At 34.8% G+C, this 17,913-nt stretch overlaps 1 protein-coding gene across 1 annotated transcript; it reads right to left on the bottom strand.

The window, feature by feature from the left end:
• Nucleotides 1–1,198: 1,198 nt before the first annotated feature.
• Nucleotides 1,199–2,300, bottom strand: LOC311297652 (olfactory receptor 6N1-like; the record flags this gene model as incomplete). Its single annotated transcript, XM_084420040.1, has 1 exon — nt 1,199–2,300. One exon carries the CDS (start codon nt 2,298–2,300, stop codon nt 1,383–1,385), a length of 918 nt encoding a protein of 305 aa, XP_084276166.1. The 3' UTR covers nt 1,199–1,382.
• Nucleotides 2,301–17,913: the final 15,613 nt, after the last annotated feature.

The following is a 17,913-nucleotide window of genomic DNA, read 5'->3' as shown; positions in this document are numbered from 1 at the left end:
AGGAAAAAAAATGGTGCTTGCATCCGCTTCCTATTTATACCCGCACTGCGGGGCGGAGCGCGAAATGCAAATCTCGCATGCCAATGTGCATTGGCTCTTGTTGGTTGTTGTTTCTTATTGTTTGAAATGACAAAATGTGAGAGAGATTTAAGAATGTTGCTTTTAATGTTTATTTTGACTTCCCATTATTTTTAAATGGGAAGTGTTGAAGAAGTTATATGTAACGTGAGTCATATGAATAATAGGGCTCTTTTGTTGTTCCTTTGTTAGTTTGAAATGTTTGTTATTTGGTCAATAAAAATTAATAGTTGAGATATCCTGTGTCTGGCCATTTTTAGGTAAATTTAACCATCTCTGAATAAGAAATGTTTAATTATTTATATTGACTTATTATTATTGATAATAAATAAGTAGATGAACTGTTGCCTGCTAACTAGAGAGATATTTTTACTAAATTTGTATGGGTAATTAGCTGTGTAATGTATGACTTTACCTAATTTAGTTTAGTGTGTCATAGCCGTTAAATGTACTCTTTACTAAAAAATATGGGATGAAATCTACCCAAACAAACTGAGTGCAAATTGTTACCTCAGTTTTATTGAGTAGATTCTATAGGTTTGTTTTTACAGTGTGTGTCTGGCGGGAGAGGGAGTGCTGCTGTGCTGATAGTGGTGGAGTTTGTGGTAACAAAAGAAAAGATTTTGGGGGGTTTAACCATATTCTTTTTTTCTCTTCTTTTTCTGCTCTTCTGGGGAAGCTGTTTCACTGTTAATTTATTCTTGACAACTTTAAATTTGAATTTGCTCTGCTCCACAACTCATTAAATTTCTTCATTAATTTCTAACAACTCTTATTGCGAGCAGCGCCATAGACATTGAAGGCTTAAAAAGACATTGTGTTATTTAAAGGGGAAGTTCACGCATCAATTAACAAATGAATAAGTAGCTGGATTCAGCTTTGTGCTAATTTCTTGTTTCCTTCCAGAGTTCAGGGAGACACACTAACCTCAGCACATATAAAGTTTAACAATATTGGATGTATAGTGAATATAACAAAGAGCTAAATGGTTAAAGTACACACACACACACACACACACACATTTCTCTGAAAGTTTTCTTCTAGGATGCTATCGCAAAGGGATTTTGTGTGTGATGATACAAAAAGCTGGCAAAATGAGGCTTGTGGACAAATCATAACATTACACCCAATTGTGGTCCATTCAGTCCAACTATCATTCAAATGGAGCATGGAATACATAACTTTATTGAGTGTGAAACTTTTAATTTGGTTTACAATTCTTAAATAAAAAATAAATAAATCTGTATATTATTCTATGCAACATTTATTGCACCAGAAAAAAAAAAGAAAAAAAAAGAAAACATCTACCTGGAGGGGTTTATAAGATAAATAATCTTTTTGCGAATATCAGGCAGGTTTAAAGCATAAACAAGGGGGTTCAGGATGGGTGGTATAATAAGGAACTCCAGTGAAAGTGAAACTGACAGCCATATGGGAAGTTCTAAGGTCACACCTCGACTCAAAGTGACATCAGAAATAACAGCAATTGAGAAATTCAAAAGGACCACTATGTGTGGAATACAAGTTTGATAAGCTTTGCCCTTGAACTGTGATGAGCTTCTTTGACAAACAATAAGAATTTTTACATAAGAATATAATATTAAACTTAAAGGGATGATTACAGTTGTGATTAATATAAACAAGCCCAAAACATTATTAATTATTGTGCTTTCGCAAGAAAGCTTGACTACTTCATAGTTGTGGCAGTACACCTTAAATAATTTGTTACCACACATTCTCAGTTGTGTACTTAAAAGACCACCAATACCAAGTAAAATCATTGGATAAGCCAAGTTTATACCTACTGAAACAATTAAAAACCTTGGTGTAATTATGTTGTGGTATTGTAAAGGTTTACTGATTGCAGCAAATCTGTCTAATGCCATTAACATTAATATTGTACATTCATTTGCTGCATACGTGTAAATTACATAAGATTGTAAGACACATGCTTCATGGGAGATTGAGTGTGTATCAGACAGCAAGTCTGTCAGTGCTCTTGGGAAAAAGCCAGCTGTTCCAAACAAAGAGTTGATAGACAAACAAGAAATCAGAATGTACATGGGCTGGTGTAAAGTCCTTTCCAGAAATATTACAAGCATAATAATGACATTAAATAATATGATAGCACAGTACAGAATAAATCCTAAACTGAAGAAAACATATCTTATGTACCCGAGATTTTCAAACAACATGAAATAAAAATATGTCCCATTTTCCATTTTGCATCAGAGGCAGAGTTACTTCATTGACCTGAAGAAGAAAGTACACCATTTTTCTATGATTTTAAAACATTTTAAAAATTACCAGTTTGCATTATTAACTTGAAAACAATAAAGTTAAATGAGTTAACATATACTCCCATATATAACAATAACTTAGATTAATATTGATTTTAAATAATTGTGTATACATATACAGTTTATATAACAATTTAAGTTTATATAAAAACTTTAACAATATATTTATGAGATATCAATAAACAACTTTGAAATGTATTTTGAAAGTTCAGGCAAAATTTTCTATACCTTAAAACACACATTACATAATTGAAATACCTTCTGCGATACACCTTGAAATAACCATCATTGCAAGAACTGTGGGCCATCATTATGCTAGTGTTCTTATAGCATCTAACATGTCTCAGGAGGCCTCTTTGTTAATAAACGCACAGCCTCTAATAAACTGACAAAGCGGCTGACATTTACTTTTTAGCACTGATAATATTGTAAGTTTCAGTGAATGAAATGAATGTACGTGTTGTAGAATAGAACCACACTTTACGAAAAAATACATTCTTCTGAGATCACATTGTAGAATAACTGCTAAGTGCTAAACAAACCAATAGTGGAAGAAACCAATCTTCAGGCCAGAGTTCAAATTGTCTTTATTAGTGCTGTATTAGTGGCAGTTTAGCCATAATTATTGGGTCAATAAACACATATCACTCAAAAAGTGGCATAATAAATGAGAATTTATGATATTGTGTAATATAAGCTAAAGGCTTATACTGTATATAATTTTTTTTTAGAAACGTAGAGTAGTGGTCTGGGTTCAAACAGTCCGACATTCAAAGTCAAGCATTCACGTGACTTGAAAGAAAGTGAGGCTTCATTTTTCATTGGTCACGTGTTTCTCTGAAAACAATACGCGTTTCGGCATGGACCTTCATGAGAAATTGCACTGTGAACTCGAAACATGCTTTGAAGCTTCAGAGTCATATGTAACAACACTACAGAATGTGTTTCTTTGACAATGATGATGATCAGGGAATCTCATTTTTACGAGACCTTTTAAAGCATACAGATTGGGTAATCTGGATAGCTATAATCTATAGCATGTTTGCAGTATATCCCTTACGGAACAAAATATTATATATGGGAATATACCGCAAAATATTATGTGATACATTTCCATATTTGGGAAACTAGTGCTTATATTTTTCAATATACTGCAATATATGCATTGACCATGTATGCTATATATTAATGAATATAAAATATTTATAAATGAAGACAAAAATAGCATTACATGTAATATTCACAAAGTTTTATCCTTTGTGTACATATATTGCACATACATGTTCCCATATAAATGTGAATGTATATTCACACATATATATATACACACACACATTCACGGAATGAGCTATCACTACATTTGCATGTCCTCAACATGCCATATTCATAGTCTTCAAATTTTGGTAACCTTTAAAACTGAAATTATACCAGATTCGGAATCAATGTATTGCTTTCAGCTTTACGACAGTCAATCACTGTTTGCAGATACATTTAAATTAAATTAAATTAAATGGAAATAAAAACAAAATTCTCTGTGACTTCTCTAATAATTGTCATGAGACGCTAAGCGGTCTTTCTGCCCAAAAGTTTTGGACATGCAGCATGTATGAGAAGTGACCTCAATTTTTTCCTAGGGTGCTGGCGAAGTGTTAAAAGATCGCACAGCAGACAGGAAGCACCGTGCATCTCACTGGCAGGCTTATCGCACTCCGATCGTGTCATTCTGTAGGCTACTCACATTCTCAAATTCAAGGCAGTCCAAAACAGTGAATTTAATAACAATACAGGCAAAATTCACTTCAAGAATGAACAAAGTGCCGTCAATGAGTTTGAATTATGGTATCATATTATTTGAAAATATAGTGCAAACGGAAAGAGAAAGTGCAATATATATTATTTCTCCATATGAAGCATATTTATTCAAGTCACAAAAACAAACCTGTTTCTGAAAAATGCACAATACACAATCTCCTAGGGGAAAGTCAGTATATATTTGTCCTAAATCATTGTATTTTAATGGAAAACTGTGTGAGTGACGCTGTGGTGTGGCATTATTTTGAACAGCCAGAGTCGTAGCTGAGCCAGTGTGCGTATGGTTATAGAAAACAGTGTGTTCGAATTTTAAAGATGTGGTGCTGCGCAGTGTTTCTCAGTGTGAGACCCTCTTTATATGTGTTTGTGCTAATGTTTGAGTCTCCTTTTAGGGGAAGGGCTCTGATAGCGATAGTATATAATAGAAAATTATCATAACCCGCCAAATTGGCTAGTTGTCCGCCACAGTGGATTTTCACCCGCATTTGGTGGGTTGGCGGGTGTTAATTTCAAACCCTGCTTGTGTGCACCATGAGACAAAACAATGGCACTGACATATTTTAAGATTTGTCATTGCAAGTTGCTTTCAGTTAAGATAACTCAAACATGCACATGGACATGGCTGCATCACCAGTCAGATTGTGGATTGTTATGTCATGGTTCGCAGGTCTATGTGTTCATCTTGCTTGTCTTCTTGTGTTTTCTGTCAGCTGTTGGTGGCTCGCGTTGCTGGGCACCACTTCTCAGCTGATGAGCTAATCAGTTTCTCCCCATCCAGTTTGTTTCCAGTTCTCTGTGCCTTTCGTATTTGTAATTTGCACATTTCAAGCAAAGAACAAGAAAAAAAGAAAGATAATATTTTGTACTAATACAAAAACTCAATTGAATCATAAACAAGACTCTGTTTCGATTATTCACTCATCTGCTGTGCTGCCTTCCTCTCTCCAGTAGTCGCACCTTCCTACTGATTCATTGGGCCATATTGAACCTCATACAAGTGTGACACGTCAGACCCGTTACACGCTACACAGAGATCATGCCCGTGACAACTCGTAAGTAGCAGACCTATCAAAATAAGGCCTCCTTAATAGTCCGGTTGCCTTTAATATGTACTCCCCTTTGGTAAACCCTTGTGAAAAAGAAGTGTACTTAATTGTATTGATTTGAAAGCGTACTTTTTGTGTGCTTAAAATAATAAAAGTATACTTTTTAAAAAGTGCACTTGCAGATAATATAATATAATTAAAATTAAAGACCACTTAAGTGTACTTAAATGGAATACACTTTAATGACAATATTTCTTAACACACTTAACCCTCATGTGGTGTTCATGTCATTTTTGACTGGAGAAGATTTTCTTTTTCCTGAAAATACTAGTTAATGTTATCGCATTGAACTGAAACTTAGTGACTTTGTTCACAGAGACTATAACAACTTGTCCAAATTATTATTTATTTATTTTTTACTTTTTTGTTTTTGTTTTTTTCACCTTGTTACACCTATGGTGTTCCCGGTCAAAAATGACAGGCCTACACAAAATAGCTTATAAATCCCTCGTTATGCTATATTATCCCCAAAAATTGGATTCAATCTTTTTATCAACTTGTTTTCTTTCAATTAGGACTGGTTTTGTATTCAATTTTCAAACAGTTTAATTGTAGGAGTCATTTATCCGAGCTTATGCACCTCAGTTTTTGAGTGAAAAAAGCATTATTTGTTAATAATTTTGGCAATATTGAGAAAAATATGAAAATAAATTGCACTGTTGATCACACTAGTCTACTTTAATGTTTAACCAGGAAATTTCTTTTGAAATGCTTTTATTTTGTACAAAATGACACAGAGTCACACTTGTGGTGTTCCCGGTCAAAAATGACGAGCCTACACAAAATAGCTTATAAATCACTTGTTATGCTATATTATCACCCAATATTGGATTCAATCTTTTTGTCAACTTGTTCTCTTTCAATTAGGACTGGTTTTATATTTCTATTTGCATCTGATTAATCGTAGGCCTCATTTATTTGAGAGTAGGCATCTAATTTTTTTAGTAAAAAAAACATTATTTTTGAATAATTTTGGAAATTTTAAATAAAATCTGAAGAAAATTGGCACTGTTGATCACACTAGTCTACTTTAATTTTTCACCAGGAATTTTGTTTTGAAAAACTTTTATTTTGTACAATATGGCACAGAGTTACACTTGTGGTGTTCCACTGGGCCATTGAGGGCCATTGTGGGCCATTGTTTCAATGGGCCATTGAAAGTGAATGGGAGAGACCAATGCATCCAATGAATGGAACAACACAAAATATGTATCATTTTAAAGCTTAGAATCTCAGCTTTTTAATGCATCTAATCACTTTGATCAACTCCTAACGACTGCTGAGTTATCACTCTAAAACTGAGTGTACCCCCTGCAAGCGCCACCTAGCTGCGAAATAAATAATCATAATATTTTTCAAAACTATTACCTTGATCAACTTAAAATAGGTGTCATTTGAAAACTTAGAGTCTGAAATTTACAATGAATGTAGCCAATTTGATAAACTCCTAAGTAGTGCCGAGTTATTTGCTGATAATTAGAAGAAAAAAAAAATCATAATTTATAAACTACTTTTTTGTATTACATTCAGCAATATGTCAAATACATCATACAGCTCAGATAGTCCTGTGTCATATGTCATTTGAAAGGTCTTAATGAGTAGAATACAACAAGCATAATTGTTTCAGGCTTTTTACTAAACTTGAGCTAGGTTTTTCTAAAAGAAGCCCTTCAAGAGACCCATGTGTAAACCATGTATGGATTCTGAATTTTAGACACATTTCCGCTCGTAACTTCATGAAACATGCTCCGATTGTGGAAAATGACACATCATTATTTACAGCAGATGCTTACAATTAAAATGAGTCCATACTCAACATAATCCATCACTCAGAACTAAAGATATTCCTCATGGACTTCTAACACAAAAAAATACCACAGACGCACAGACTCACGTAGCCAATCAAGGTAGCTTAGACTTGGCCTTTTTACTCGTATCTTCATGAAACATTCATCGATCATGAAAAATGGCACATCGTTATTTACAGCAGGAGCTCACGATTAAAAAGAGCCCAAACTCAATATATTCCATCAATCAGATCTAAAGATATTCCTCATGGCGTTCTAACACAGAAAATACCACAGACGCATCTAGCCAAGTATATACTCATGAAGCACTCACGTTTGGTTTTCGCTCATAACTTCACGAAGCATGCACAGATCGTAGAAAACTGTACATCATTATTTTCAGCAGACTATCATGATTAAAAACAGCCCAAACTCAGCATAATCCATCACTCAGATCTAAAGATATTCCTAATGGAGTTGTAACACACAAACCCCAACAGGCGCACACAGAGCCTTGAATATAGATGTAGCCTAGCACTTATGTCGCGTTTTAACTCATAACTCAATGAAGCATGCATAAATTGTGGAAAATGGCACATCATTATTTACATGAGATTGTTAAGATTAAAAAGAGCCCAAACTCACCATAATCCATCACTCAGATCTAAAGATATTCCTCATGGACTTCTAACACATGTCTCTCCCATTCACTTTCAATGGCCAACTGAAACAATGGCCCTCAATGGCCCAGTGGAACACCACAAGAGTAACTCTGTGCCATTTTGTACAAAATAAAAGATTTTCAAAACAAAATTCCTGGTGAAAAATTAAAGTAGACTAGTGTGATCAACAGTGCCAATTTTTCCAAAATTATTCAAAAATGTTTTGTTTTTTACTCAAAAAATGAGATGCCTACTATCAAATAAATGAGGCCTATGAATAATCAGATGCAAATATAAATATAAAACCAGTCCTAATTGAAAGACAACAAGTGGACAAAAAGATTGAATCCAAGATTGGGTGAAAATATGGTATAATGAGTGATTTATAAGCTATTTTTTATAGGCCGGTCATTTTTGACCGGGAACACCACAAGTGTGACTATGTGCCATATTTTTTACAAAATAAAAGTTTAAAAACAAAATTCCTGGTGAAATATTAGAGTAGACTAGTGTGATCAACAGTAGCCATTTTTTTCATATTTTTTTTTCATATTTCCAAATTTACTCATAAATTATTAGTTTTTTACTCAAAAAATGAGATGCCTACTCTCAGATAAATGAGGCCCATGATTAATCAGATGCAAACAGAAATATAAAACCAGTCCTAATTGAAAGAGAACAAGTTGACAAAAAGATTGAATCCAAGATTGGGTGAAAATATGGTATAATGAAAGATTTATAAGCTATTTTTTATAGGCCGGTCATTTTTGACCGGGAACACCACAAGTGTGACTATGTGCCATATTTTTTACAAAACAAAAGTTTCAAAACAAAATTCCTGGTGAAACATTAGAGTAGACTAGTGTGATCAACAATACCAATTTTCTTCAGATTTTATTTAATATTTCCAAAATTATTCAAAAATTGTAAAAAAATTACTCAAAAAATGAAATGCCTACTCTCAAATAAATGAGGCCTATGATTATTCAGATGCAAATCAAAATATAAAACCATTCCTAATTGAAAGAGAACATGTTGACAAAAAGATTGAATCCAAGATTGGGTGAAAATATGGTATAATGAGTGATTTATAAGCTTTTTTTTTATGGGCCTGTCATTTTTGACCGGGAACACCACAGGTGTTATAGGGTTTTGAACACCACATGAGGGTTAAGTGCACTTTTTACAAATGCACTTTGTAATAATATCTAATTAAGCTTAACTTAAAGTAAGTACACTTTCATGACAATATTTATAAACACACTTAAGTGTACTTTTTAAAAATGCACGTTGTAATAATGTCTAATTAAGTTTTACTTGAAGAAAGTACACTTTCTTCACAATAGTTCTAAACACACTTAAGTGTACTTTTTAAAAATGCACTTTGTAATAATGTCTAATTAAGTTTTACTTAAGGAAAGTACACTTTCATGATAATATTTCTAAACACACTTAAGTGCATGTTTTAAAAAATGCACTTTTTAATAATGTCTACTTAAGTTTTACTTAAACAAACATTTTAAATAATTATGATTTTATAGTGTTTTAAAGTTATTAAAGTTAAAGTTATTAAAGGAAATTTATTTTGATGTATTGACTAATATACTAAATAAAATAAGAACTTTAATGGAAAACATGGAAAATAATTTATTTTAATTACAACTCAGGTGTGTTGTCCAAAAATAATTTGTTAATGTATTTTAAATGTTTAGTCTATAATATATACTTGTGCATTAATGCACTTGAAATGTATTTTTCCAATACATTTGCTTGTACATTATAATCAAGTACAACATATTGTTGACATTTTTGTCTGTTTTATACATAATATTTGACAATAAAATGTGATTTATGAGAGGAGTCTTAGCATAATAGTAATGTGTGGACTTTACAACTGTGAACAGAATACTTTCAATATCATTATGTTGTTCTTAGTCAATTAAACACACATTTAATTGTAATCAGACTACACTACACTGAACAAAAATATTGATTTTTAGTTAGGTGAAAGAGTCAAGTTTTGTGAATTTAGGCTACAGAGTCTAACAACACAATGAGTTAGAACAACTTCAACTTAAACAGAAAAGCTGAAATAACCCTTTTATATACTGTCTATGGAAATAACATTTAACCATGCATGAAATATACGAACATGTTGTTTAATGCGCATGCGCCGGAAATACTACGTCATGATGACGCACTACTTCACTAGAGTTTGAAAAATGCGCTGTTAGGAGCTGTGTGCGCCTGCGCCCTCACATCTGCTCTCTGCTAAGAATTTGGTGTGACGTGACACAGTGGCTCCTGTCTCATCAATTTTTCCTGTTATTTTGCAGGTATTATTGTTACAACAACTTAATAATATGCACACGAGATCTGTAATGCAAATGTATATGCCGCAGATATTTCGAGTAATGACGTTCGGGGTTGTGAATATGTTGATATGCAGACTGTCCGCCATTTCGTGAACGCTGTAACACGATTGTGAAATGCGTTTAATTCGATTCATATTGACTCCATTTACAAGGTTATAGTGTTCATTATGAATTTACTTTAAAATTGTGTTTGGTTTATTAAGTTATGTATACATATAAAGATCGGATGCACTTTCTCAGGCAAATATGTTTCAGACATACATTCAGCTGATGTAATACTGTGTTATTTCCTGCCGCTGCAGAAAGAAAAATGAATGTTAATAAGGATCTTATATAACATGTTCAGTCAACATAATTGTTATGCATAAAATATTATTTTGACTCATTTGAGTAGATGTACAAGAGTCTGTACAAAATGTATTGCCAAGACAGCACACCTTGGTCACTAACTATCCCTATAGCTTTTAATGCTTTGAATCTTTTCCACCTGTGCATTTACATTATGCCCCTATAATCACCATGTATTTTACAGGTAACAAACCAAAGGAAGAAGGCTGCAGCATTGCTGTGTCAACTGTGGTAAATAGCCGACAGGAACATCCTTCATGAAGATAGCTATGTGCGGCAAGCTTAAAATTCAAGATTACCTTTCTCAGTTTGCATGGGTCTTGGGTTTGTATGGGTCATTTATCTATATTTGTGTCATTGATAAGTTATGTTTAATTCCCTGTAAAGTAGCAATACAAATGTTCTCTATTTTTAATCACTTTAAGCCCAGTGTCAGTGAAGATGGTGTGGTCAGTGGAATCCTGGTGTTTGTGGGAAATAGAAGGAGCCTTGCCCAGCACTACGATGTGACCCTGATGACTGAGGTAATTCATCACACATTCATCAACAGTTAGCAGTCAAAAGTTTACATACGCTTTGCAGAATAAACTGCTTCATCAGGGTAGTACTAAATAAAAAGAGAACATATACATTTTTGTGATCCCTCTTATTGCTAAAATTATTAACATTTTGCAGATACTGCAAGGTGTATATAAACTTTAAAGCTGCAATCGGCAAGTCTGGCAGATTGAATCGACTTAGCCAAATTTTTTAATGTTTACATCTCTCGTGCCCCTCCCCCACTACCAGCGAGCACCCTCCCATCGAGGTCATGCTCGTGAGTGCGTGTGCACCTGTGAACGTGTCCGTCTCTTCAGCATCGATCAACACCATGGACTCGGAGGTAGGCTGCCCTGGCTAATCTACCCACAGATAGCAATAACCGAGGAACTGGAAGCTTGTTAGTAGATTTTCTCTCTGCCATCACGCGTCACACAATCCAACACACCTGCGAAATTCAGGCGTGTGCATGTGATATTGTAACGTGCGCGACTCAGCGCAAGAGGGGAGCCGACAGGGACACCCCCCTGCGCTGATTGGACCCGATGATCCGGGAGCGGTGGATTTTTGCAAAACAAATAACACGCTCCAGGTGGAGTTAGAAGCTCGGTTTTTTTTCTAAAACCACTTTATTTCTGTTGTTCTGTCGGATTATAGTGTCGGTTTCACTGAATATGATCAAATTTTTTTTGCAGACGGCAGCTTTAAAGCACAGCTGTATATCTATCACTTTCATTCATTTGAGCCAAATATAACAATGGACTGGATCTGTTTTATAAACAAATGTTTTCCTTCTGTTTTTTTTGTTTTTGTTTTTTTCTCTCAAGGTATTTTTTCTGACTTTTCTGCCTCTTTGGAACATTTCCATTCACATTTACTCTGGAGAGCTTCTGGGACATTGACATAAACAGCACTTTCCAACAACTTCAAAAAAATTGGTGACATGATTTTGTTTTTCTTGTTTTTGTGCCTTTGGATTTCTTCAGTTTTTGTGTTGTTTTTAGACAAACTTATATTCACTGTAAGGCTGGAGTAAGCATTTTGTCCTGTTTAATGTTGGTGCTATGTAAAGTGTGCTATGTTAATATTAGTTTATGTATTAGCCAACATGATCTAACAATGAGCATTTTTTTTTTACAGTATTTATTAATCTTTGTTAATATTAGTTAATTAAAATATAGTTTAAGTTAGTTAATACAATTTATAGTCATTGTTCATGTGAGTTGACAGTGCATTAACTAATTTTAATACAAAACTTTTGAATATAATAATGCATTATTAAATGTTGAAATTAACATTAACTAAGATGCTTAAAGTATTATTCATTCTTAGTTCATGTTAACTGAAGTAGTTAACTAATAATACCTTTTTGTAAAGCATTACCCGTTTGAATCTTAGTGTTGTACATGGAATGATACTTTTCTTCACATTTTGTTTGTATTAATTCATGGGTTGTGTGTTTGCGGTACTGTGTGTTTGCTTCTAAAATGATGTGTGTACTGGTAATCCCTAGGTTATGGGGACCAAATTACCCCAAAAGTATAGTAATACCAGTAAATTACATGCAAACAATCTTATAAATCCATCCAGAATGATGTTTTCTGAAAATGTAAAAATGCTAAATGTTTTCTGTGATGGATAGGTTTAGGTACCTTTGTATGAGGGAGAAAATGATTGTGCATAGTAAGCATCATTGTCCTCCAGACTCTTTATAAATGAGTTAAAGGGATAGTTCACTTTAAAATGAAAATTCTGTCATCATACTCACCCTCAAGTTGTTTCAAACCTGTATGAATTTATTTCTTCTGCTGAACACAAAGGAAGATATTGTAAAAAATGTCTGTAACCAAACTTTTTTTTTCCTACTATGGAAGTCAATGGGACCAGTTAACTGGTTGGTTACTGACATTCTTCGAAATATCATCTTTTGTGTTCAGCAGAAGAAATAAATGCATACAGGTTTGAAACAACTTGAGGGTGAGTATGATGACAGAATTTTCATTTTAAAGTGAACTATCCCTTTAAGGTGTTGCAACTGTTTATGTATAGCGTTTCTTTGGGTTTTTTTGTGCATCAACAGAAAGGTTATGATGTATTTATTTCAGAGATTTTGTCAGTAAATGTACGTAGAGGGTTTTAAATTGAATTTGTTTTGCTTGTAACTAGGTTAAGATTTTTTTTATTCAAATTTGAAATAAGCTTTATTATTAATTTTAATTACAAATGTATTTAATTATATAAGTGTACATGTAAAGTATATTTTAGTCCACATTAATTGCTTGTCAGTATATTTGGAAGTACACTTTTATCATATTTCAAAGTTCAAATAAAAATGTATTAAAGTCCCACTTAAGTTGTTCCAAAAAAGCACTCTTATTTTCAACTAATTTCATTTAATTTGAGCTTAATCTGTGATACTGTCACGAACTGCTCCGAGACTCGAAGGTGGATCCAATAGCAGCTTTATTTGAGGGCAATCCAGAGGCGTAATCCAATGTACAGGCAAGAGTCATACACAGACAGGCAGTCAAAACAAAGAAACAAACAAAACAGGCAGGGACCAGAGGCAAGAGAGTAATCCAGGGAACAGGGCAAGATATCCAAAAGAGACAAGAAAACCAGGAGAATGCTCAGAAATGCAGTGTAACACTTAAACAAGACTTCGCAGTGAGTGAATGAATGAACATGGTATAAATAGACTGAGACTAACAGGATGATGAGACACAGGTGAATGCAATCAGTGAATGAGGTACAGGTGAATGTGATCAGTGATAAGTGATGATGAGTCCGGGCAGTGAGTTATGGGAAATGTAGTTTGTGAGTGATAATAGTCTTATGTGGAGTGCCCTCTGGTGGCTCTCAAGGGCACTCCAGCTGGTGACCGTTACAGATACATTTAAAAAATCAATTACATGCAATACGTTTGTCGAAAACATTACACTTAATTCACATTTAAGTGTATTGTTAACTGACATTAAAGGGGTCATATAATGCCATTTTTGTACAAGCTAATATGATTATTTAGGGTCTAAATTAAAAGTTTGTAATATACTTTAATTAAAAATTCTCATTAGTATTGTAAGAAAACACTCATTTTACCTGGTCAAAAACAGCTCTGTTTTCAGCAAGCCGTTTTGTGCATGTGTCTTTAAATGATAATGAGCTTTTGCTCACCCTGCCCCTCTGTTCTGTGCGTACACCGTTGGTAACACAATAACCATAACGCGTTGTTCATTATAAACGTGGGATTATGAATTATATTGATAACGTAGTACATAGAAAACATGCCGTAATGTACCTGAGTGTAAAAATAGCTGCATTCATCGTGAAGCGTGCAAGCGATTTGCAAAGATTAATATAACTATTAATATAAAGGTTAATAAAACGTTACACTAACTTCAGTTCTTCTGTAGGTGCAGCGGGAACACGAATAGTTGGTACCGATCCTTTTTTCAGGAGCAGCTTCTTAGCAAATCCAGCTTTACTGATCCTCGTTTGTAAAGCAGTCTGGTGTGAAATGATTCGCGCAAACATGAAAGCATTGACGTTGATCGTGGGGAATTTCCCTTCGAAAACAAACTCAGCCACTGCGTCTTCAGCGGTTCGGATTTAGAAACATTAAAAAGACTGCTGTGTTCGTTATTACACCCAAGAACAGAACACCATAATCGCTTAGAAGCCATTCTGCTCATAGACAGTGCTCCAGTGAGTATCAACAATGACGCGCGGACTATGATTGACAGCTCGCTCACGAGCGAGGGCGGGACTGTGTTGAAACGCTGCTGTCAATCACAAATCGTGGGAGGGGCGTCCGACCGTGTGACGTCACTAGGTCGAAACGGCTTGATTTTAGAGATTGGAAAACATACAAGGAGATTAAAAAAAAAACACTGGATGGATTTTTATCATTTTATGATGGTTGTGTACAGGCACTGCCAACACACATTTCAGTACAATCAACTTGTAAAAGTGCATGTACCATTATATGACCCCTTTAAAGGTGAACTAAGTAACTTTTTTTACCTTAACTGAACAGCTTCGGAGTCATTGGAATGGTTATATTACTTATTTCGGGTTGAATGGTGGTCGTTTCGCACCCCCCTGGTGCCCGTGAGCGGAAAATACGCACTTGCAACTTTGGAAAAATTATTTTCAATTTGATATTCATGACACGGTTAAATATAACCAAGAATGTAATAGTTGATCTGTAAGTATTCTATAACAAGTTGCAAAATATAAACACCTACACCACAAATACTAGATATTTTGTTTTTTAACAACTACAGCATGTCATCTATGGACATTTGTTCTATTTTTTTTTTTGCTAGAAATTAGTCAAAAATGCCTTGAAGTTATATATATATATATATATATATATATATATATATATATATATATATATATATATATATCATACTAGCTCTCCTCCATTATTTTCATGAACCATGTAAACAAACAAAGTATTTATTTTTATTTATTTTAAAATTCTATGTTTTACCATATGACATATTTTGTTTTACCGTATGACATAGTACAATTTCAATGTTTCATTACATTTTTAATGTAATAAATTGATGTAGGCCAATTCAGAATGATTTCAAAGAAACACAAGGCATCTCAAGTGAACCTTTTATTAACAGTAGAATATATTTCCCAACACTTGAACATTTCTTTTAGTCAACTCAACTCTCTTTCAGTACAAGGAACACATAGGACGTGCTATATGTAATACATGACAATATCAGTCAGATTTACAACAGTGAGATAACTTGTGAAAAATTCAGTTTTTAACATTCAGTTAAAAAAAGAACAGTAACATTCATGTCTGCTATCAAAAGGTTATGAACAACCTAATCTCATATAATTTACAGTAATAGCTCATATCAAAAGATTCATACATTTTTCACGAAAAACGTATAACAAATAACAGTAACATTGTGGAGACAAACAGAGGAGTATATCTGAGACGAGTATGTCTGAGACGAGAATAACTCAGATGAGTATGTCTGAGACGAGTATGCCAGACAATTATTTCTGAGACGAGTATTTCCGAGACGAATATTTCTGATACGAGTATATCTCAGACGAGTACGCCAGACAATTATTTCTGAGACGAGTACTTCTGAGACGAGTATTTCTGATACGAGTATATCTGAGACGAGTATATCTCAGACGAGTATTTCTGAGACGAGTACTTCTGAGACGAGTATTTCTGATACGAGTATATCTGAGACGAGTATATCTCAGACGAGTATTTCTGAGACGAGTATTTCTGAGACGAGTATATCTGAGACGAGTATTTCTGAGACGAGTACATCTGAGACGAGTATTTCTGATACGAGTATATCTCAGACGAGTATATCTGAGACGAGTATGCCAGACAATTATTTCTGAGACGGGTACATCTGAGGTGATTATTTCTGAGACGAGTATATCTGAGACGAGTATGCCAGACAATTATTTCTGAGACGAGTATATCTGAGACGAGTATTTCCGAGACGAGTATTTCTGATACGAGTATATCTGAGACGAGTACTTCTGATACGAGTACATCTGAGACGAGTACTTCTGATACGAGTATATCTGAGACGAGTATATCTGAGACGAGTACTTCTGAGACGAATATATCTGAGACGAGTATATCTGATACGAGTACATCTGAGACGAGTACTTCTGATACGAGTATATCTGAGACGAGTATATCTGAGACGAGTACTTCTGAGACGAATATATCTGAGACGAGTATATCTGAGACGAGTACTTCTGAGACGAGTACTTCTGAGACGAGTACTTCTGAGACGAGTACATCTGAGACGAGTATTTCTGATACGAGTATATCTCAGACGAGTATATCTCAGACGAGTATATCTGGGACGAGTATGCCAGACAATTATTTCTGAGACGAGTACATCTGAGGTGATTATTTCTGAGACGAGTATATCTGAGACGAGTATGCCAGACAATTATTTCTGAGACGAGTATTTCCGAGACGAGTATTTCCGAGACGAGTATATCTGAGACGAGTATATCTGAGACGAGTACTTCTGAGACGAGTACATCTGAGACGAGTACTTCTGAGACGAGTACATCTGAGACGAGTACTTCTGAGACGAGTACTTCTGAGACGAGTACATCTGAGACGAGTACTTCTGATACGAGTATATCTGAGACGAGTACTTCTGATACGAGTATATCTGAGACGAGTACTTCTGATACGAGTACATCTGAGACGAGTACTTCTGAGACGAGTATATCTGAGACGAGTACTTCTGAGACGAGTACATCTGAGACGAGTACTTCTGAGACGAGTACATCTGAGACGAGTACTTCTGATACGAGTACATCTGAGATGAGTACTTCTGATACGAGTACTTCTGATACGAGTACTTCTGAGACGAGTACATCTGAGACGAGTACATCTGAGACGAGTACATCTCAGACGAGTACGTCTGAGACGAGTACGTCTGAGACGAGTACTTCTGAGACGAGTACATCTGAGACGAGTACTTCTGAGACGAGTACTTCTGAGACGAGTACATCTGAGACGAGTACTTCTGATACGAGTACTTCTGATACGAGTACTTCTGAGACGAGTACATCTGAGACGAGTACATCTCAGACGAGTACGTCTGAGACGAGTACGTCTGTGACGAGTATGTCTGAGACGAGTATGCCAGACAATTATTTCTGAGACTAGTACATCTGAGACGAGTACTTCTGAGACGAGTACATCTCAGACGAGTATGTCTGAGACGAGTACTTCTGATACGAGTACTTCTGAGACGAGTACATCTGAGACGAGTACATCTGAGACGAGTACATCTCAGACGAGTACGTCTGAGACAAGTACGTCTGAGACGAGTACGTCTGAGACGAGTATGCCAGACAATTATTTCTGAGACGAG

This window comes from Rutilus rutilus (genome assembly GCF_951802725.1).
Source record: "Rutilus rutilus genome assembly, chromosome: 9".
NCBI classification, from domain to species: domain Eukaryota; kingdom Metazoa; phylum Chordata; class Actinopteri; order Cypriniformes; family Leuciscidae; genus Rutilus; species Rutilus rutilus.
This window is presented reverse-complemented; position numbering and strand designations above follow the sequence as displayed.